The sequence below is a fragment of the Corvus hawaiiensis genome, chromosome 12 (assembly GCF_020740725.1).
Source record: "Corvus hawaiiensis isolate bCorHaw1 chromosome 12, bCorHaw1.pri.cur, whole genome shotgun sequence".
Taxonomy (NCBI): domain Eukaryota; kingdom Metazoa; phylum Chordata; class Aves; order Passeriformes; family Corvidae; genus Corvus; species Corvus hawaiiensis.
In genome coordinates, this window is record NC_063224.1 from 8869711 (window position 1) to 8891928 (window position 22218).

Genomic DNA, 22218 nt, shown 5'->3' on the forward strand with positions numbered 1-22218 from the left:
AATAAAACTTCACAATTATGAGCTCATAACCCTGCTTTGTAAATGCGTGCTTTGAATCCAGGAATGTGATCACATTTCACTTGGAAAGGCAACGAAGGTTTTTAGTGTGATAAATGATGGGATGGTGTGGTGCTATTTTTTCTGCAGAATCAGCTGTTCCATTCTGCTTTCAAAAATTTATAGTTGTAAAGATAAGATATACATTGAGGAAAGAAAAAAAAAGCCCTTGAAATTGTATGAGAGGCTGAATGGCTGTAAGTGTGTTGCCTCAATTGAACCAAATTTTTTAGTATGTATATCTTGTCTGTAAACTGAGAAGATAAAATTTCTTCCTTGACATAAATACAGCCATATCAGCAGTTAATGTGGCCTGTTAGGTCTAAGGAGAATCATTGCTCTATGTTATTATTTGTATCTGTCTGGTATGGATACCCAGTACTTTATCAAGGTTAATAAAAGTGTGTGCCATAAAAAGTATTTCAGGAGCCTATTGAATGTGTAGAGGAGTGCTCTAGCCAGCTCTAGTGGAGTTTGATATGGGCTGTGTTATCAGTTATTGGATTGTAGACCCCAAAAAGCAGAAAATTTTGTGCCCAGGCTCTGGCAAGCTCTTTGCTTTTTCTGCCTGAACTTTGCTGTTTAATTTTGTGTCTAGAGATACTTTTTTCATCTGTGCCTAACAACTAGTAGACAAACAATGACTGTTCTGTTTCCAAACACCAGGTCTGTGCTGATACCATGAGTTAAGTCGGCTTGTTTGTTGACCACATACCTTTCTGTTGTAACTCAGTGTTTGCTGATGGTGGTTTGGTTACCTCATGTGTAACCTTGCTGTTAAAAATCTCCGTTAGTTGCTCTCTGCACTGAAGAAATGCACCTGTTTTTATTTCCAGGAATGCCGTTGGCTCAGGCTGTAGCAATTCTTCAGAAACACTGTCGCATTATCAAAAACGTCCAGGTTCTCTACAGTGAGCAGGTGAGTAGTGCATTGGCTGGGCAGGAAGTGCACCTCATGGTGAATTAAGACATGCTTTGTGCTAATGTACGTATTGTATGAGTTGCAGGGCTATTTGAAATTGAATTACACCAAATTATTGCCACCACATCAGAGATGTAGCTTTTATAAATTTCATGTCAGATGTAATAATCCTCAGCACAGCAGTGCAGTGATTTAACAGCTGTCAGTTTTGTATATGCAGTGGAGGAGTGGCATAGTTTTTCCTTTAAGAAGTGAAATGTTATGTAATTAGCTGGACAATTTAATTCTAGTCTATTTACTTCATAATTTTGAAGTGTTGCTGCAGTTTAAAGAACTGAATCACTCATTACTTTCTGCTTTTGTGTTTGGTCCAGTGGTGATGAATCCCATGAAAAACCTTCCATACCTTTTCTCTGCATCTGCAATATTGTCTGCAGAAAGTAGATGCAGTGATTTAAACCAGCTGTAGATGTTTTAATAATTCTTCATAAAGCAGCGTTATGTTCCTGATGTTTGACTTCCATCAAGAAGGGGACTAGAAGCAAAACCCTTCTGCTAGATCAAGTAAAATGTGTTATTCTGATGGAAATGTAAGGGGAGGTAGGACGAAGGAGGATTTTGACTTTCCAGATGTTTTATGTGCAATGCATGTTAATAAGAGGATGATATTCATATGTTGCAAATTACAGCTCTCTCCTTCAGGAAAAAGGCATAGTCTGTACAATGTCAGTTTGTATCAAAACAAGGATTCAGGCCTTGTGCATTTGCAGTGAATACTGAATGGCTAAGAACAACCTTGACTCTGGTGTTCAGTGCTGGATACATATTTCATGTTATTAAATGAATTATCCTTTTTTTTGTTTCACTTTATGTGGATTTATGGGTTTTGTGATGACTGAATTGCAAATCTGGCTCCATGTGATTAATGCATGGGAGCATCCGTCTGGCAGTGAACATATTCCTTGTTTTTGTATTCTTTGGAGGTTTTTAGTGCACCACAGTGCATTTGAATTATTTCTAGGGTTGTTTAGATAAATGATGAGATTCCTGTTCCAGTCAGATTGTAGAATTATGGAAGGATTAATGGTTCAGTGCTAGCAAGCAGAGGTGGTTTCTTACACCTCTTGGGAAGTTGCATTGTTCTTGACTGTGTACACTGAACTTCTGTCTGCCAAAGACAGGTTTAGTGGTTTGGGTTTTTTGTTTTCCCAAAATGTAATAAATATAAAGATGTTTTAGCATCTGCATAGTGTAACAAAATAATAGTTCTCAACTTTCTGGAATAGTTCTACTGGTTATATTTTTTTTCTGTATATTATTGCAATTCAGTGCCTGATATTCTTTTTCACACACCGCTCAGGGCCTGCATTTGACTGTCTGGCTCTGTCCTCACCCTCATGCAGAGTGCCATGCATTTCATTAGCAGCTGAGCACAAAGAACTCAGCTCTTAGAAGATTCAAAGCTTTAAAATTTACTTTGCCATGCACAACTTCTATCTAGCTAAACTGTACCTGAACAGCCTTCATGTTTTTCCTCTTTGCCTTGTAAAAGAATGCCTTTGAGCACAGTGATCAAATGTTATTTAAAGCTGTTGCGTCTAAAGCACTGAATTTCTGATCCTGGAACTCCAGCAGTGAGTATTTCCTTTCAAAAATTTATATGGCAATTAAATGCAATTAGATCTGCCCACGGTGCTCTCTTTAACTTGACATAAATGGGATGCCTAAACTGTGCCAAAAAAAGCTTGATGAATCTTTTCTGTGAATAAAAGAATTTTAACTCCTTTTTGGTCAGTTTAAGTGGGATACTAATTGCCTTTGTTTTCCTAAGCTTCTTTCTCTGGATTTTGGTTGATGGGATTGTTCAGTGATAACAGTTTTTCCTGCATCTTTATGTAGATTAGCAATATAACTGCACATCTGTGGTGCTTCCTTCAGGAAGAACTCTCCTGTTGCTTCTTGGCATCATCTTTCATACTTGAGGTTCTATTTTGTGTATTAAAAGTCACATGAACTAAATTTGTGCCCTTGAATCTTTCCATGTATTAGAAAATAAGCTAGCATAAACCAGAAGTTATTTGCTGTACTAATTATCAGGCTTTTCCTCAGATGTTTGGGGGTTTTTTTCCACCCACTCAAAAGTACTTGTAATGCTCTCATTAATTTTGGAATAACCTCATGAAAACTTTGTTTAGAAACCAAATGCAGAGCATATCCCATAGCAGAACAGCTCTGCTGGTGTGTTTGAATGCAAGATTACAAGTTTTTTTTGCTCTATCTGTAGCCTTTCTAAATGAGATTTATAAGGGATTAGAAAAAGACTGTCAGGATCAACATTAGATCTTTTTATCTCAAGCTTATAGTTCTGTTGCAGTGCTGCTTCAGTTCTATACAGAACCATAAAATTTGTCAGCAAGAGTGAGGTATTGATGCCACTGTGTGAAATGTTGTGAAAGTTTCATTTAGGAGACAGTTTACCCACTAGATCACTGGTGTTCAGGAAAGATGAGCTCAAACTGAACCAGCTTCAGGAAAAGCTATTGCAGTGATCCAGAGGAACAGGAAATCTGCATCACAGGGAATGGAAAGCCCCATGGCTTGTTTTCACCTAGTGTTGTGAAGTCTAGGATCTGATTACTTCAGTATATGGTTTGGGAAGGGGTGGGACATGCACGTGAAAATGCTCAGAAAGTGTCAAGGCTAGAAGACAGTGCTGATGTGAGAAAATTGAGGATGAGAATTGGACTTCTGACAGTCAAACCCCAGAGCTTCTCCCAGTAGAGCAAAGTAAGGTGGCTTATGCTTAATTCATGAAAGGGCTTGTATGGTGTGGCTGCCCACTTCAGAAGCCTTTTTTTGCCCCAGTTGTCCATCCCTATTCTGTCTTTTGCTAGGAAACTGCCTGGTGCAGTTCTAGGCCATGAATCTTGCTGCCTGCCTGCCATTCAGCCTTTTTTCTCCTCTGAGGAGACAGCTGTGGGGGATAGAGCATTTTGAAGCAAATGTGCTTTCGATGGTACATGATCAAAAAGCTGAACTGGGGCCAAGTGACTGTGTCTGTGTGAATTGCACTGGTTGAGCAGAGAGCAGCTTCCCCAGTGACCCAGCAGACTGAGAGGGCGCAGAGCCTATGCAGACACCAGGAAAGCCAGTGGAATGTCTCCTATTGACTCCAGCAGACTGCAAATTAAGCCTTTAGTTGTTATGATTCACAGTAACTAAGGAAACCTAAATTCACAACATAAGAGTCTGAAGCCTTCCTTTTGAGGCCTGAAAAAGACTGTGACAGTTTGAGTTTTGAAGTGGAAAACCATCTTTTTGTCAAGCACATGCCTGGTTCTGATGTGAGACTTGGTATTTTTGTGCACCAAGAATGCAACAGAGGCTGTCCCTAGATGATGTCTCTGATGCTAAACTGGGAGTGTTAATTTTCGGGGTGGGGTTTTGTTGGTTTCTGGTTGGTTTGTTTGTTTTTAATGGGATTGGGAGTTACATTGTTTCGAGGTTTTTGGTTTTGTTTTTTTGTTCTTTCCCCCACTTACAGTAATGGACAAAGTACCCTTGTAGGAGTTCTTGCAGGGCACAGATATTACACAGGCACTTCTGTTTTTTTTCATAAGGAAACTGAAGGGGTTGAGAGGTTTGGCCAAACATATTTTAGTTATACTTATTAATTGAACAAATGATTGTTTTCTGAGACACTTTTGTTTTTCCAAAGTAACCAATTTATACTTTTACAGTGTTACCTAGCTTTACAAAGAAGTCTTGAAATTAAAAGCCTAACAGCTTTTTTTTGTTTTACAGTCACCTCTTAGCCATGACCTCATCCTTAACCTGACTCAGGATGGAATCAAACTGCTGTTTGATGCTTTCAATCAGAGACTTAAGGTAATAAAACATCCCTCTTGCAAACAGACATTGCAAACCAAAACCCTGGGATGTATTGACACTTAACAGAGCATAAGTATGTGGCCCATTTAGACATTTAATTAGTCTTACATAAAGTGCTCTCTTGTGATTTTGAACTGCAGTTCTTCTGTGGGATTTAAGTCTTTGTTTATGGAAGTAAGACACCTTACCTTTGTTCTGGGGACTGTACAAGTGCCACAGGAGTGCGATGGTGCAGTGTGGTCTTGCTTGCCCATCTTGTCTCAAGGTGCACAGGAGCTGCACGAGGCCCTTACTAGAGCTAGGCCTTGGATTTGAAATCAGATCATCATTAATGGAAACCAGACAGTGTTGTTTTATGCCCAGGTTGTTCCTTTATGTGGGCTGCCATTTTATTTATGGAGTTGAACTCCCTCCTATTCATAGTTTTCATTTAAGTTAGCTTTGCAGAGTACTTTTGTGGCTGTGAGTGTGTGATTCCCCCCAGAAAGCCACGTCCATGCATCTTGTGAGCAGCTGCCTCCTGCACTGATTTCAGTTTGTTCTGGATGAGTTTTGGTTCCTGCAATTGATGTCTTCAATTCTGCTTTTATGCTTTTAGGTGACCAGGAGTTGATCTCCATCTCTCAAGGATGCTTAGTGTAGTTAAGATGCAAAATAAAAGGCAGGCTGGTCACTACCTTCCCGTGGCATTTATCCTTGCAAGGTATCTTGTAATGGAAGTGGTATTTTTTATTCATACAAAATGGGCAGCTGTGGGACTGTAGAAGTATGACTACATGAGTACAAAATTTTGAAAACCTCTTAACTGAAGCCTTTAAAATATCTGTGTGTAACTTCTTAGTTATTCAGGGTGATCCTTTCAGCCAGACCAGCTGTGCTGAACAGTTGTCACTGGTTCTCACCTGGTGGGTGTAAATTTCACTGTGACAGAAGTGTTTAGGTGTTGATTGGCTAATTGGGTGAGAGTGAACTGCTCTAACTGCTGTGTTGCATAACACTTGAGAGCGGAAGTGTGGAGTTAAATGTGATACTAAAAAAATTGAATGCTTATCGTTTAGTTAAGTCTGGAATATGGTGCTCACATCCATACTTCCAGGGTTTGGAAGAGTGGTAGGTGGAGCCCTCTGCCCTTTACTCACATCTAAAATAAAACCAGAAGAAAAATATCAGTCTCCAGAGTTCAGCCATTGCTTTATCCCCAAAATTACCGTAGGAGAGTAGCATGTGCTATCAGCTGAAACTTAAGCTCTTTGTGTACTTCATACATATGAAATTGTTGAATAGCAACCCAGATTAGTTGTTGGAAGTACTTATTTCTCTAAGAATAGCCTGTAACACCATGGTATGCTTGTATTTTTCTAAAATTTTTTAATATTAATTATAAAAATACACATTTTGAGGAAAATTTTCAGTTCAAATTGAGCTCAGCTGTGGGACAACTGAAGACTTCTTTTCCCAGATTTCTGTTTGTAATTGCCTTATGGTAGTTTCTGTTCATGAAGTCATTCTGTAATAATGGTATTCTTGGTTTTGACATGTTTTTGAATTTATTTATTCAGACTGTGTATGTGCATTTACAATTTTTAAGAGAGTATCTTGAAAATTCTTTGTCAGCTGTATGAAATCTTTCCAACTGTATGTAATTCTGAAGGAGACTGAACTCAAAACTGGCATAATCATTTCTAGTACATGGCTTCCTTACTGACTTCTTTGGGAAATGTTGCAATCCTGCAGTGTTTTTGAGGTGCTGTAAGTAGTGTATACCTTGTCTCTTCACCTCCAGTTTCTGAGGGTCTGATTTTGTCACACCCAGCGTGCTAAGAACTAAGCAAGAGCTTTTCTCACCTTTCTCCATAATGTGTTTAAAAACTAGTTTAAAAGAAAAAATAGAAACCCCAAACTCTTCTGGTGTGTGTTTCTAGGTTTGTTTCAAAAATAAAAAAATACAGGAAAAACAATCTCTTCTGTTATGTTGTGGTTCAGTGGTCTAGTGACACTTCTGTTTGTTTGAAATATGAATAGTCAAGCTGTGTAAATGCATACAGTGCTATGAAAACTTATACTTGTAAAAGTGTTCAGAAAGCTTTCTAGAAGAAATTCGATGGGATCAGTTCAGAAGTGAGCAACAGGACTTGTTAAAGGATACTGTAGCTGTAAAGTAAGTAATGCCTGTTTTTAAGATGGTGTGACTCTGTGTTTTCAGTGTTGCTCAGCAGCGCAAAACTGGAAAAATCAGGCGGGCTTTCTTGTCTTAGTGTGTTGTTTTTTTAAAACACACTTGCTAGTAAATTTGGCTGTGAAAGAGATTGAAGTACAGGCTACTAAGATGGAAAGTCCTGACAATTCTAAGGAAGCTGGTGCAGGAATAAACTCAGCAATATTCCTAAGAAGTTTCCTCCCTTTTTTCAGGAAGAAGGGGGAAAGACTTGCCTTCAGTAGCCAAAGCATTGCAGGAGGTGTTGCTAATGTGAATTGGTAGATCCAGGACCAGGTTCTGGAAGGAATTTTAGCATCAAGGTCTCTCATGTGTGCTCCCTCTGAGGTGGAGAAAGAGTTGGGTTTCACAGCATTGGTCTGTTATTGCTGGTAATACACATATGAACATTTTTATAAGTCTTAGTAGTAATTATCAAAACAGGGAATATTAGGAAACATCAGCTGTTCCTCATTTAGGGCAACTGTCTTCTGACTGTGTAGTAAACCCATCACTGAACAGTCCTTGGTCTTCTCAGTTTATGTTCTCTGCACATAGAATCACACTGATCCTTTTGTCAGCGTAGCTGCTGTGATTTAGAAAATAAATTTTTTTCTAGTGCTCTGGCCTATTCTTCATTATGACTCTCATGACTTACGAGATCCTTTGCCATTAATTTTTGCTAAGTTGCACTTGTTCATTCCTCTGATGTTGGTAAAAAGAAATGTTGACCTGAGTTGATCTGAATCATGGGAACAGGACTGTTGGCAAACTGGTGCCTGTTGGCTGCTGTCAGGGTGTTTCTCTTGGGGGGAACCACATTTGTGCCACTGCAATTCCTTGTGCACTGCTCCTGGTTGTTCAGCTCATCCTTTTGTCTTCTGCTGTGCAGTTTGTTCAGTAGAACTTCAGGAGGGTGCCCAGTGCACTTCAGTAGTGGCTGCAAAACAAGATCTGGGGTGGGGCTGGTCCTCTCTATTTTCAGAAAAAATTTTGTGGAGGGAAAAGATGTGCAAGATCACTAAAAAAAAAAGTAAAATCAGTCCTAGCTTTTCATGAAAGTAGCCTTTGTTTTTTAATAGGCTTTAACAATGAAGGAAATCTGGACATGTCAGCTGCACTTGATTTAAAATACTAGATAACCAGGTTTTTCCAAGAAGCATAATTCCAAGTGTATTTCATTAAGAAGAAAAATGTATTTGTTCTCTTATGTTGGTTCTGCCAAATTTTAGTTTGTTGTGCCCTACTTGTTGCTTATATTCTGAAATGCAATTAAATGTTGACTTTTTTTTTCTAAATATATATATAGAGGTAGTGGTTTAAACATTGCAAGTTGTTTTATTTAGGGTTATTTGCTGGGCATCTCCCAAAACCAAGACTTCCTTCTCAGCTGGTGATATTTTTAGGCTTTAAAGCCACACTTGGTAGCAAGCTCCCTGGGAAGTTCTGCTTTATTCTCTCACTGAAGAGTGAGTCCTGTCTGAATTTGCCAATGATTTGTTGGAGGATTTTACAAAACAAAATTGTGTTTTACCTTTTCTTTAGAGTGGTTGTGAGCTGTACGTATTTTCTTTTTCTGCTGACACTGGAACATGTATGTAGGGTGGAAGAAGCTTGCATTTGTCCATGGCTACTTGCCAAAAATCATCTGCTTAAAGCCCAGTGTAGCCTCAAAATCCAGTGACAGTCATAAAAATCATATGACATCAGTCACAGATGCATGTTTGCAGTGATGTATTCAGAACAAAGGATCCGTATCTAATATTTTCTGCAGAGAGGAAGGCTCCTTGGAATATTCAGTAAGGTCTACAAGATTTAGTAACTATCAGAACTGGGTATGATGGCTTGCCCTGATTCTTTGTGGCCTGCTCTTCTGATTGTCCTCTCTAATGCTTGGCGAGGTTGCAAGATACCTTATGTATAATTGAAATTGAATACCATTACTAAGTCTTGCTGTGTTCATCTTTTACTTTAGAAGAGCTGGGAAGTTACAGCAGTGCAGTCAGTGTTAGAACTTGGTGCCTTGCACAGGCATTCTTCAGGGTAATAGGAGCAACCCAAGGAATGGCCCATTGTTTGACATTCATCAGAGGATTCCCTAATTAGCTAATCCTTGCTATTGCTTTTCTTTGAATTTAAGAGTAAACTTTGTAGAAATCAAAATACTGATGTGTCAGTGAAAATATTTCTTCCTGCAGGCAGTGCTGATGTACATGGGATATGGGGGTTCTCTCCTGAACCCAGAGTTGTTCAGTCCTTATTTCAGATGTGCAGTTGCTGAGTCAGTTTTTGAAGTTTGATCTTTGACACTGAGGTTTATCTTGACAGAGTTCTATAAGAAGGGGAGGAAACAGCACTAGCTACTCTTGCCGTTTGACAAGGATTTGCCTCTAATGATTTGCAAATGTCTGAACTATGGCAATGTTTCTGTTTCCTGTGTTTCAGGTGATTGAAGTTTATGACTTGACTAAGGTGAAGTTAAAATATTGGTAAGTGATTTAAGACCTCCCATGATTTACTCTTGGTTAGAGTGGCTGGTTTTATTCCTTTTTTTTTAAATCCTGAATTCATTTTTTCAATTATTCTTTTTAAAAATCAAAAATAGCTGTTATAAAGTAATGTGCATAATCATTCTTTCTTGAACATAGCACTCAGTTAAATTACCAGTTTACTCTTCAGTCTTGGAGACTTCTTACAATTTAAATGTGGTATTGCCATTAGTAAATGTTTGTAGCATCTGTTTGGTTTCCTTCAGGCAGATTAATTTTGTTTTCTTTTTCAGTGGTGTCCATTTTAACTCTCAGGCAATTGCTCCAACCATAGAACAAATTGATCAGTCATTTGGAGCAACACATCCAGGAGGTAAGCCAAAAAAATTCTGAGAAGCACACCTAGCCTGACAGACTTCTTTCTAGGAAACCTTTCCAGTATGTCTGCCTAGAGCAATGTGTAGGCAGTTCTGTTGTCATAGGATGTGAAGCTGTGTTCCAGAATGGTCGTATTCTTATAGCTGGGAGATCATGTAAAATGTACTGTCAGTTCAATTGTGACTCTCTTTTAAAAGTGGAATGGTGAGGCAGAGAGTCACTGGCACAGAGTGGTGTATTCAGATGTCAGTAATGATCTGTTTTGAACTGCCAGTACCAGAAAACTGTGAGCTTTGTTGTTGATGCTGTTGTTGTTACACATCCTTAAGCATGGTCAGCTCTCAAGCAGCCTTAGGCCTTGTGTATCCCATGAGCACAGACATTTGAGTTGATCTCTGTGCAGAGTCACCCAGGGCTGTTTGCTCAGTCTCCATGCTCTGTGAACGTGGTTATACCCCTGCTAGGCAGGATCAAATCTGAGCTGGGGAGGTGTGAAGTCAGTCTATGTGCAGCATGAGCAGAACCAGAATAAGTTTGTTTAACCTGGCTGAACCCACGCTGACTCTTGCACAGCCACTTGGCTGTTCACCACCTCTGCAGCAGGAGAAAGACTATCTTTAAGCTCCTTGTTTATATGTGAAAATGAAGAGTGTATTTCAGGGGGTTGTTAGGCTATGAAAATAAGCCAGTGGTGAAACTTTGAAGAGGATATTTATAATTAAACTGCCGGGGAACTTTCAAGAAATGGAGCCACAAACTGGCACAGCAAGGAAGAACATTAACTCCATATAGTCAAGATATCATTTTCAGAGCCTCATTTTCTATTTTTAGCTTAAGTCTGCCCATTTGCAGTAGTCAGGCTGATCCCAAACAGGCGAGTGTTCTTTGTGATGGATGGTGATTGCATACCCAGCCTTTGTCTCCGCTCTCTGCAGACAATCTCTTGCACATTACAGAACAGGATTTATTAACTGGGGAGGGCCATGTGGGTAGATCAGTGTCATTGCATAAAAGCCTCTAGTAGTACATGAATATCAGATTGAGATAAATGAAGCTTGGAGCATTTCTAGCTGTAATACCCCAAGGACCAGAATTAGCCTTTTTAAATTTTGGTCCTGACATTAACAGTTCCTCTTAGACAGAAACTCTGAAATGTATGGTTAAATTGATTATGGAAATGGTATATACAAGAGACTGTAGAAGTTAAGAAGGGTAAAAGTGCTTCCATGTCCTGGGTGGCTTATAATTTTTATTTGTTCCATGATGATAGTTTATTTGCAAATATTTAGAGGTGGAGCACTTCCAAAATTGTGATATTATGAGCTTTAAAAATACATATCTAGCCATAAGCATTGCCTGTGGTAGTGATAGCATGTTTTATTACTGCATAAAATAGTATGCAAGCACTTAAAAACATAGTTTGGCACCATGTGTCCTTGTGCTGAATTTGCAGATCTTGTGCACCTGTCATATTCAATTAAGAAAACTTGCATGCTTGCTTCATCTGGTGATAGTTTTTCATAACATCTTTTCATCTAGTGACATGTAGATAAGAAAATGTATTTATTAAAATGTTGGCCTCTATTACCATTTCACTAGTGCATTTGCTTATTCAAGTTTCCTCATTGGAAAAATACTTCTTGCATTAACAGCCTACTTAGCAGAAGTAAATGCTCTGTATTAAGCTGCCTGTCACAACCAGTTTGAACTGTATTATGCAACACAAGTTTTTGATAACTCTTTTTTTTTTCCTTTGTGTTTTCTGAAACAGAAAAGGCAAAAAACCGGAATGGTTTTCAGCATGTGGGAGTGATGGTGATTGTGTTTTCATGTTCCACAAAAATTGGAGGTGGGGTGGGAGGAGAAACCTTCTTCCTCATGTGACCAAAGTACCAAATGTTTTCATGAATGAAGGGAACATAACCATCCCTTTACTTCTCTGTGCTAGTATTCCTCCAAACCCCCAAGCACTTCAAAAGTATTTTGTTGTTTATCTGTTAACCTCCACTAGAATTTCACTCAAAATGTTGTCTTTCACTTAAAACCAAGGTGGTTGCAGCAGAACTTTCCTGCAACAGGATACAGTGGTAGTTTCAAAATAAATTTCAAAAGGTTAGCAACAGTTTTGTGTTGAAACCGACCTTCAGTGAGCATTTTTGGTTTTGCCAGATCAGTGGTTTTAAAAAAGAAGCGTCATCAGAAAAATCAACCAGCTTCATTACTTTTTGGCTAACATTAGTTTGAAACATTGCAGTATCTTTGTCATGGGGCTTACTGAAATACAACCACTTTGGAGGTCAACAGCTTCATCAAAGCCAAGATTTTTATCCCACATTTCCATGATTCTCTGACCTGACCTCCTGCTGGGAAGTGCTTGCTTTTGCCAGTGGCTCTATTGAAACCACATCCTGTCCTGAGTCCTCATGGATGTGGCTTTGTGCCGAAGTGCCGTTCAGCAAGGATCAGGGCTGTAGGGTTCAACTCAAGTCATACGGTAGAAGAAGAAGAAGACCTCCTTCCCTCCTACCACAGGGGCCTTGCAAAGCTGGAGGGGGTTCCTGTGCTCTAGCTCTCTAACTCGACTTCAGCAGTGGCCCACGCTCCCCTAAGGTGCCAGAAAAGTCTTGTGCTTGATTCCCGTAAGAACTGACTTTTGGATCTGCCTCTGCTTTTACTAAAGCTGTGTCCATTTTGCAGCCTTGCTGCTGTTGGTGGCTTTGTCCTTCCAGCTCTAGAGAAATATTTCCCAGCTGGTCATACTCTGCTGCCTTCCTGGAAGGCAAACCTCCTCCCTTTCCCCCACTCAGAGTGCAGCAGCAAAGAAGCAGTCTTTTTGCTTCTATCAGCAATTTTGAATGGAATTAGCAGGGTACCTGTTCGGTAAAAAAATGTTAAAAGTAATAATTAAAAAAAGCCTTACTTGTTCAGTCATGTGGTTGTGATCTATGGTTTTGAGGGAGACATGAGAGAACTTCCCAAGAATAAAAAAATTCCTTGCCCTTTAAACCTAAGCATCAACAAACATTGCAGGGGATGGGAACTGATGCGATTTGTATAATCAGATATCACGCTTGGCATGACTAGGGGAAAAATAATTCTTCAGCTGGCTGTGGCCTTTGGAAAAGATGTATCATAATTTATCACATGACAGTGATTTGTGTAATTTTCCTGCCGATCAAAACATTTCCCTCTCTCCACACGTTTTCCTTTCAGTGACAAGCGTGGAAAAGACTCTTAGCCAGCACATTCTGCAGAAAAGGCAAACGATGACTTTTGAAAGCTTAATGCTTATTGCTCAACTATTATTTTTCTATCCTGGGTGGCCTGGCACTGTCCAGATACCTTGTGATATGTCTTTCAAGTTGAATATTTGGAAGACACTGTGGGAGGGAGAGAATAAAATATTTCTTTGTATGCATTTTCTCTCTATGCTATGTCATTTTAAATATAACATTTTAAGAAAAAAGGGAATGTTGAACCTTTGGTATTCCTTTGGTAAAATGGAAGAAAGCAGCTTCTCTTGTTAGAGAGTTTCTTTATTGTTTTTAGCCCCTGGTGTTTTCAAGCTGTCAGCTCCTGTGTGTTATGAGAACAGTCTGTTCCCCCAGTGGCTACAGGGCACAGGTTGAAATTTGTAAAATCAATCCCAAAACAGTTCCCAAGTTCTCAGTCTTCGGGATTGTTTTTTAATCTTTCCACAGTCTCAGAAAACAGTATGTCTTGTTAGAGTAAGTGCTGTGACGACATTTATTGTTGTTTGTAGTTGATGTTGTGCAATTGATTGCAATGAATCAGGACATCTCGTGATGTGGTGACAGCTGGAAGTCTGTGTGTGCTCTAATTTATTAGTGCTCTTTGTCAGAGCTGACTGGTTGGCTGCTGTTTCTGGTGATGCTATTTTTAATTAGCATTGTAAATGGCCCAGGACCTGTGTGTCTGAAGCATTTCCTCCTTGTGCTGTTACCTGGGAATGCATGGAGCTGATTGGGGCATGGGAGCTCCTCTTGGGAGGAGAGGTGGAAGTGCAGGTCGCGGGGTGAGCTCTCCTTTGAACTCCCTTTTTGTGCTGCCCCGTGGTGTGAAAGAGGAAATTATCAGTATTCTGTGCACATCTCTCTCAAAGACTTTCTGGTTAATACTGTACAATGTTTTACATAACACTGAACAGAATTGTTTTGTACTAGTAGTGGCTATTTAAACTACTTTAGAGATATTAAGGTATAATTGATTGTGTCATACTGTATAATTGTGTTGTTAGGGATAAGGTAGTGCCTGCAGGCTTGCAGAGGCAACTGTAATGAATTTATGGTTTCTCTTATTGCTGTGCTTTTACTGCATCAAATTAAAAGTAAAGCTGTTACTGTCCTGTGTAATTTGTGTTCCTCCTGCATTCTCAGATGTAACAAATTCATTGAGGTGATGAAGGTGCTGTTAGATATCAACTGGAGAATTCTTAGATTATTTTGGTAACTCTGTTTTTTCTTTCTTTTCCCTTTTAGTGTATAACTCAGCTGAGCAACTCTTTCACCTCAATTTCAGAGGACTGTCATTTTCTTTTCAGTTAGACTCCTGGACTGAAACCCCGAAGTACGAGGTGAGCAATCATTCTTAGTTAATGGATGGTCTTTTTGCAAGTACCTCTATGGTACTTGCAAAGTATCACCTAATTGTGTCTTGCTGTCTTTTGCAAGCAAAAGGAACCAGTAATTTGGAAGGAATTGAACCCCTCAGTTGTGTTCTTATTAATGCTATGTAACCATCTCAAAGTTAAAAATTTACTTCCTGTTGGCAAAAGGCATGTGCTTAGGGGTTTTGCTTGCATCATGAACTGGGACTAACAATTCTGTTGGTGAAGGGAGTTTTCTAAAAATATGAGTGCTCTCTATGCAAATACATAAATATTAAGCAATCTACTGGGAGGCTGTTCTTTTATCAGATGTTTTTGAATCTCATCAAAGTGATTATGCAACTAAAGTAGGATAGACTTCATAAAATACATTTTCATCTTAAGTGTCCTTCAGTATGAGTGCTTTTAGCAAGCCAAATGAGTGAGGTTTTTTTGTAATGCCTGTTTGCATATTCACCAAATGTTTGGATGAGTTACTGAATAATTAAATGCATTACTGCATTCTCTGAAATCTTTGTAAATCACTGTCTAAAATGGAAACAAGATCAGGTCCTGTGTAGTTTTCTTCTGTACTAACAAAAATGTATGTATAACTTGTTTTGTGTGAGGATGGAAAAGCTCTCAGTTGTATAATCTGGGTTTATCAGTTAAAAAGCATGGTATTAAAATAAAGGAGCATATAAAGAGCCAAAACAAAGGGGAAGAAATTAACCAACATGATGACACATGTTCTTTGTCACAGCCTAGTGCTTTAGTGGTTGTGGTTGACATGTCACAGGGGTAACCAGGGGAAGTTATTGTTTAGCAGTAGGGGAAGGTCAGTTGGGTTTTAGATTGGAAGGTGAATAGAAACCTAGTAAACCAAACAAAAAGAATGACCCAACAAAGAGTAGTTTCTTTTCATGCAGGAGTTCCCAGGGCATTGATGAATGAAATGGCCAAGCTACTGAGAAAGTCAATTGTTACACCAAAGATTTGAAAAGATCATAAAATATCTCAAGTTGGAAGGGACCTGTAGGGATCATTGAGTCCAACTCCCTGCTCCTTGCAGGACTACCTGAAAGTACAAAATATTAAAACAAAACTGCTAGAACAGTGGAGAAAATAATTTTGCATTCTCTAAGTGTCTCATTCAGTGTTCTGGTCAGATTAGTAAAATATTGTTTGCAGAGTGTAATGCCAAAGTCTCCCCAGGAATAGGCAGCAGTAGGATTGTTTAGGAAACAGAGTAGTATGAAACAGTCCCTAGGAAAGACAAGTATTTGTGGAGATTTTGAGAGACAAACATTAGAAAAGATTGCAGAGTGAAGTCAAATTTGAGTATGTCGAAATCTGTCAAGTTCAGGGAAGATTGTATAGGAATGCTAAGCTACTTAGCAAAGCAGTGTAATCTTCTGCTTATGGAAATGGAAAAACTGAAGAAAAGTTTAGAGTTTATTGTATAGCTGGAAACAAGCTGCAAGTGAGGAGAATGTGAAAACCTTTTCTCACTTCAGTGATTTGAAGTCTGACTACTGTAAAAAGCAAAAGGTATTAATGTTCTAGGCAAATTCAGGAAGAGAATTGAAATCGGGACATCTCTAGATTTACTAAGTAGTGGAGGTTCCCTTCTTAATACCTACAGCAGTGAAAGTCATTGTTCTGGGTTAGTTTTTTTCCTAAGAATTTTTCATGTGTGTGTGTTACCTTATGTGATGTCCTGCTAAAGTAGACCAGGTAACAGTTTGCATATTGTGCATCTTGTTTTTGTTGACTACTTGTGACAAAGATAGGTTTTTTTTCTTTATGATGTCAGCAAAGTATATTATTGGTCTTGAATGTCCTGTCACATTCAGAATGGAAAGAAATTCCTTCTTCTAGTGCAGTAAGAGTCAGTCTGACTTCCTTAGCCTGCTTTCTACTTGATGAGAGCACTCAAACCCCTGTCAAAACAGTATGTATAAGAATGTGGTGATAAGGAGAGTGGAAAATCTATTTAATGAACAAGTTTCTGTTCATCAGATAAGGGCATCTTGCAAACCAGCAAAAATGTTAAAAGGCTGAAATACTTGCAGTGGGAGACAAAAAAGGGAAGTTTTCCTTTAAGACAGATGATTTCTTAGACCTTAAATACAGTGTATCAGCACAAATACTTGGAAATTTCTAGCTGCCGGTGATCAAACCAAGGAAAAACTTGAATTCTCAGTACACACAGTGGCTAATTGTCAGACTAATGGCATCTTTTGATGAATAAACATAGTGAGTGTTTCACCCCAGCTCAGGAATCCATTAGTGGTGAAATACAAAGAAACACCACCTAGAAGGTTAGATTTTTCTGTTATTTTGCCCCTTTGTCTTTGGCTGGAGACTTACTTGAATTGGTAAGCATAAAATGCATCTCTAAAGCAATTTCTGACCTTGAGCTGAAGTGTCTGCTGTGTTGTATAACAAGAATGATTTTGTGTTTCCACAGCCTAACTTTGCCCATGGTCTGGCCTCTCTGCAAATTCCACATGGCGCGACTGTGAAACGTATGTACATCTACAACGGAAACAGCCTGCAGGATACCAAGTACGTGCAGCTGCTCGTGCTCTTCTGATCATTTATTTAGTGTTTTGCCATTGCTAAATATAATTGTATATTATTTTAGTTCAGTTTGGGTCTTCTGTTTATTTGGTAACGTGTGGAATGCCTTAAGATATCAACCTCAGTCAAATTTCTGTGGGTGTTGTCCTCAGACCTTGTAATCAAATGTTGGTTTGATTTACGTTGCTGTAAAATCAGCTTGGTTCAGCTGTAGTAGGTAAGTTCAATTGACCTGAAAATGAATTAATTAAAGTAGGAAATATTGTGAATTTAATAAGATATGTTTAGGCTATTCTTACTCTACATTTTGTTTGTGTGCTAATGACCTCTCCCTAAGCAAATCAAACTTGGTGGAGGCACTCAAAGTTTGTAGCATATTGATAATATGTATGTCATGGCAGGGCCCTATCAAGGGTCTTAAACTCTCTTGCTAACAAAAATAATAAAATATGCCATGTGCATAATCTACCATATATTCAATGTATGTCAGGTACCTGACTGAGCTTACTGTCATAAAGGCCAGGCTGGATGGGGCTTTGAGCAGCCTGGCCTAGTGGAAGGGAGTCCCTGCCCATGGCAGAGGGGCTGGAATTAGGTGATTTTTAAGGCCCCTTCCAACCCAAACCATTCCAAGATTCTGAGATACCTAATCTTAGAAATACCCAAACTGATAAAGTGGTATTTTTTGCAGAGACAGTTGAGTTTTAAGGGCGGGAGATAAACACATCCTTGGATTACTGCTCAGAAGGGAGGGAGCCTTGTTTATGCAGACATTGTCTCCTAATTAGAAATAAGTGCACTTGAGAAAAATGCTGTTGTCTGTGCCCGTCTGTGACATGGTGAGCTTTAGTGAAAGCACTGATTGTTGCATGGGGCTCTGTTGTGTGTGTGAGAGAGAGCTCAAAGCCCAGCTTTAAGCTTGTCATTCACCCAGAGGAGGAACTGACGTAAGAACAGTGAATTTTAGGGAGCATATACAAGCTAATACACAGGCCTTTCCATTAAAGCTATCTTACTTGGGGCTGTTACTGTTTTCTAAAATAATATTGTTGCTGAATTAAATTGAGAACTTTCCCAGTAAAGCAGCACAGTTGCCTTTGGTGTACTGGCACAAGCCGATTTCATGTTCTGGGCTATGAAGTACCTTCTCAAGAGCAGTGAGAGCATCATGGAGAAAGTTCTTCTGCTGCATTTGGATGATACGCCTAGTTCAAGGATTTAGTTAGCTTTAAAAACTCCACCACTTCCATTTTCCCCAAGAGAAATCTGAGCTGACATTTCCTCATAGGAGATATCCAAAGGCTAGGTACAGTTTCTGTAATTCCTTAATTCCTGTAGTCTTTGAAACTTGCTGTTTTCTTCATTAATAATAAAGATCTTGCATTTGAGTGCTGTTTTGTTCCTCTTTTTTTTCCCCCCATGCTTTCTGATCCTTCTGTATAATACAGCTTTTAATCTGCAGTCTCAGTTACACGCAGCTTTGTCAAAATTAATGTGCTCTGTTCCAGTGAACTGGTACCAGCTTGTTACAGGAAAATTTGAAGATGAAGCAAATCCTATGCACATTTTGTGTGATTGGTTTCAGGGCTCCCTTGATGCCTCTCAGCTGTTTCCTCGGGAATGTGTACACCGAGAACGTCGACGTTCTGCGAGATGGAACTGGACCCTCAGGTTTACGGCTTCGCCTACTCACTGCAGGTATTGGAGACACTCAGAACATTGCACTGGTTGTTCTCCTCAGGAGAGGAGGGATAAACCTGTATAAACTGAGCACAGGTTATTTGTGATGATATAATAGGTGGTCTCAAAGTGTTCTAACTACCTTATTTTGAACTATTGGAAGCAAAACCCAGTTAAATCTTTGTGAAGATGAATCTGCCTGCTGCTGCATTTTCCTGACCCTGGAGAAATCACTGAAAACTGGAGCCCCGTCTTTACATGTTCCAAGTCCTTAGAATCTGTTTGCAGAAATGGAATTTGTCTCCAGGTGTATGTGTAGAAGAAAACAGATCACTGTTCTCAGTACATCACTAGAAAACCCCCATGACAAACCTAGAAACCTTGTGTATGTGCATTTTCTGATATTCCAGGGAGCTTTATGATGTTGATATTTTTGTGATTAAATTTGGAAGGCTTTAAAAAATGCCACAAGTGACTACATTAATGCTGCGGCCTTAAACTACACTTCCAATTCAGTTCTGTTTTCATTTACTGTAGGAGACAGTGGTGGAAGTGAAGAGAGGCTGATGAGTCTTTCTCCTTGTATGTGCTTTCAGAGATGGGGAAAGACATAACAACTGCGCAGGAGTCTTGTCCAGTCACCATAACTTGAGACTTGACAATGTTTTTAAGAAAAAGTATTGAGATGTTTTTAACAATTTTCATTAGAAGGCTCAGCTTTTGACCTGTTCTGATTGCTAGCTCTATGTATATTGATGAAACACTTGGAATACATTCACAATATGCAAAAGTTGAAAAAGAGAAAATTATAGATGAAGAATAAAAAATTATGAATAAAACTGGAGCAGATATTTTCAAGCTACTTTGCTTTTCTCATTGCAGAGGAAGATAAGGTAGAGCTGTCTAGTGCAGAGCACATATATCCCCTTGTACTGGGGAAGGAGTTAGCTATAGCATTATAATTATGTAAATGATTTTGAGAAATTGGACACTTTTAAGATAGTGTCAAGTTTTGTTAAAAATGTATATGCATGCAGCTTAAAGGAAATGTTGTCAATGAGTAAAATAATTACTAAAATATCACTGATGTTCAGACAAACTTGCAGAGAGGCAGTCTGGATATGTGCTGTTCTTATCTTGCAAAGTTTGTAGAAACTCTTGTAGAATGTATTACATACCTGTTCTGTCACAAGTTTCTCTGCCCATGTATTAACTTACTGTTGCTTAAGAAATCAAGGATTACTAATTGGATTTTTCTGATTTATTTTAGTGGGTAACTAGCTACATAAATAATGCATAATGAGGAAAGCTAAATGTGTAATTAGGGCACATCCTGTGTTCTGCAGTAACTGCTGCATATGTGTACTTGCATTCTCGTAAATGTAAGATGCTGCATTCTTGTAAGCAAATGGGCTCACGAACTGCAACATCTTTCTATTTCCTAACATCTGGTAACATATGTCAGCAATTCATCTGTGTAATGGCTATTCAATAAGATCTGTTTTTAACCTTGTTTGCACAGGGACATAGTTGCTATTGATTTAGTCAGTTGTGGGAATCTTGAGTAAATGTCTGTTTTGTGATACAGTTAATATGGACGAGGGATTTTGCTTTATGCTCTTGACGTTTTTAGCTGGAGATAAATCTCTAGCTGCTAAAGTAGAATATTCAAGGGATAGAAATAATTCCTGGCATTTACTGCTAATAGCCAGCTGATCAAATTGAGATAGGCTGGGAACCAAGTCATGTTCATGTGAGTGGCAAGGAAGTGAAGGTAGTGTGGCTGAAGTTGGAGGTTAAAGTGGGGAACCATGCAACAGTCAGCACATGCCCCACTCTGATAACAAATATTTACACTGTTGCAAAGTAAATGGTTAAATTTAGTTTGGCACTGTTGTCTGAGGAATGCAGCTGTTTGGTTTGTGATAAATAGAGGAATGCTAACCTTTTGGTGTTGATTTACTGATGTATTCTGTGATCAGGAAGGATGCTTGTAGAGTTGTTTTCCATTCCTCAGGCTGTGGCCCAGGTGTTTTAGCTGATGCCAAGATGCGGGTATTTGAGCGCTGTGTGTACTTCGGTGATTCCTGCCAGGATGTGCTCAGCACCTTGGGCTCTCCACACAAAGTCTTCTACAAGTCTGAAGACAAGGTGAGGGAATTCTTTCAGGCACAGGCTTTGTTCAGTGGTGCCTCAGTCTCATCGTAGTGCTTGTGTTCGGCAAGGTCAGTGGAGTTGAACTGCCAAGTAGCACAAATTACAAGTGCTTGACATATTGCTTGGTAATAACAGACCATGCTGAACCATTATAGAATAGGTTTTAAGAAGCTTTTTTAAAATCTAAATTGAAGCAAATATGTTTAAAATTTATTTTTAAAAAAATCAAATTGCATCATGTTAACTGGTTTAAGAATTGTTACAAATGGGAACACTTCTGTATCCAAATGTGCCTTAGCAAGTGTGTGCTGCCTATTTTTTTTTAAATTCTAGTTTATATAAAATAACCTCAGTATATACTTTGACATTTTCCTAATGGTTTTCCACAGCACAATGTAAGTAAACCTTTTAATTACAATAACTGAAAAAGCTGATGTGCCACTGTGCTGCTGCAAGCAGGTGATGGTCCTGTCATGAAGCACAGTTCTTGCATAGTTGAGCAGAGGCTTCAAATGAGATTATAGCAATTTGTTTGGATGTAGAGATGTTATTAAAGCATTCATCTTTGAGCATTATTGAATGCATCTGAAAAGTGTGTTTCTTGCAGATGAAAATCCATTCACCCTCACCCCATAAGCAGGTCCCATCAAAGTGCAATGACTACTTCTTCAATTATTTCACACTTGGAGTGGTGAGTGGAAAGCTTCCCTAAACAATTCATATAAACTTCTGATTTAGTTACACAGCAATTCTTTCAGAAGGCTAAAGGCTGTGGGAAATGAGAGACTTCAAAACTCTTGATTTCTGCATTTCATATCTCTGGATATGAAAAGCTACACTGACTTTCCTTTAACACTTACAAATTCAATCAGCAGTGTTTTATCTCCACCAGTGGATGGAGGGCTCTTTGCACTTCTGCAGTCTCTTAGGTTTTCTCGTTTTTCTGTTGTGCCTGATACATAGGTAACGAGTTCTTGTTCCTGAGGTCCATTCCCCTGTCCCACAGAACTGAGACAGGTGTGCCATAGCAGCAGTTGTGAAAGTTTGCTGAGCTGTGGGGTGTTGTTAAATCTTCATGTTCCTCCTTGCAGCTGTTTTGCTTTAGTCTACGTTCTGTAAATAATATGCAGAAAAACAAGATCTCCTTGGAAAACTTGCCAACATTAGCAAATGAAGCTGCAGTTGTGATTGTGTGCTGGAGGAAATGTGTGTTATTTGAATTTACAAATAGTCTTATTTTCAAATACTACTTTTCATA

General features: G+C 38.9%; 1 protein-coding gene across 3 annotated transcripts in view; it reads left to right on the top strand.

Moving 5' to 3' along the window:
• PHAF1 (phagosome assembly factor 1) overlaps positions 1-22218 on the top strand; it is a 37545-nt gene that overhangs the window by 4473 nt on the left and 10854 nt on the right. For all 3 annotated transcript variants that reach the window (XR_007206315.1, XR_007206314.1, XM_048316455.1), the window contains exons 3-11: positions 894-976; positions 4784-4867; positions 9510-9553; positions 9847-9926; positions 14431-14525; positions 17011-17108; positions 18709-18821; positions 20821-20954; positions 21568-21651. Coding sequence is in view for 1 of the 3 variants with exons in the window: in XM_048316455.1 (XP_048172412.1) it covers positions 894-976; positions 4784-4867; positions 9510-9553; positions 9847-9926; positions 14431-14525; positions 17011-17108; positions 18709-18821; positions 20821-20954; positions 21568-21651 (815 nt within the window). In the remaining 2 variants the exon portion in view is untranslated. The remainder of the gene's footprint in view (positions 1-893; positions 977-4783; positions 4868-9509; positions 9554-9846; positions 9927-14430; positions 14526-17010; positions 17109-18708; positions 18822-20820; positions 20955-21567; positions 21652-22218) is intronic.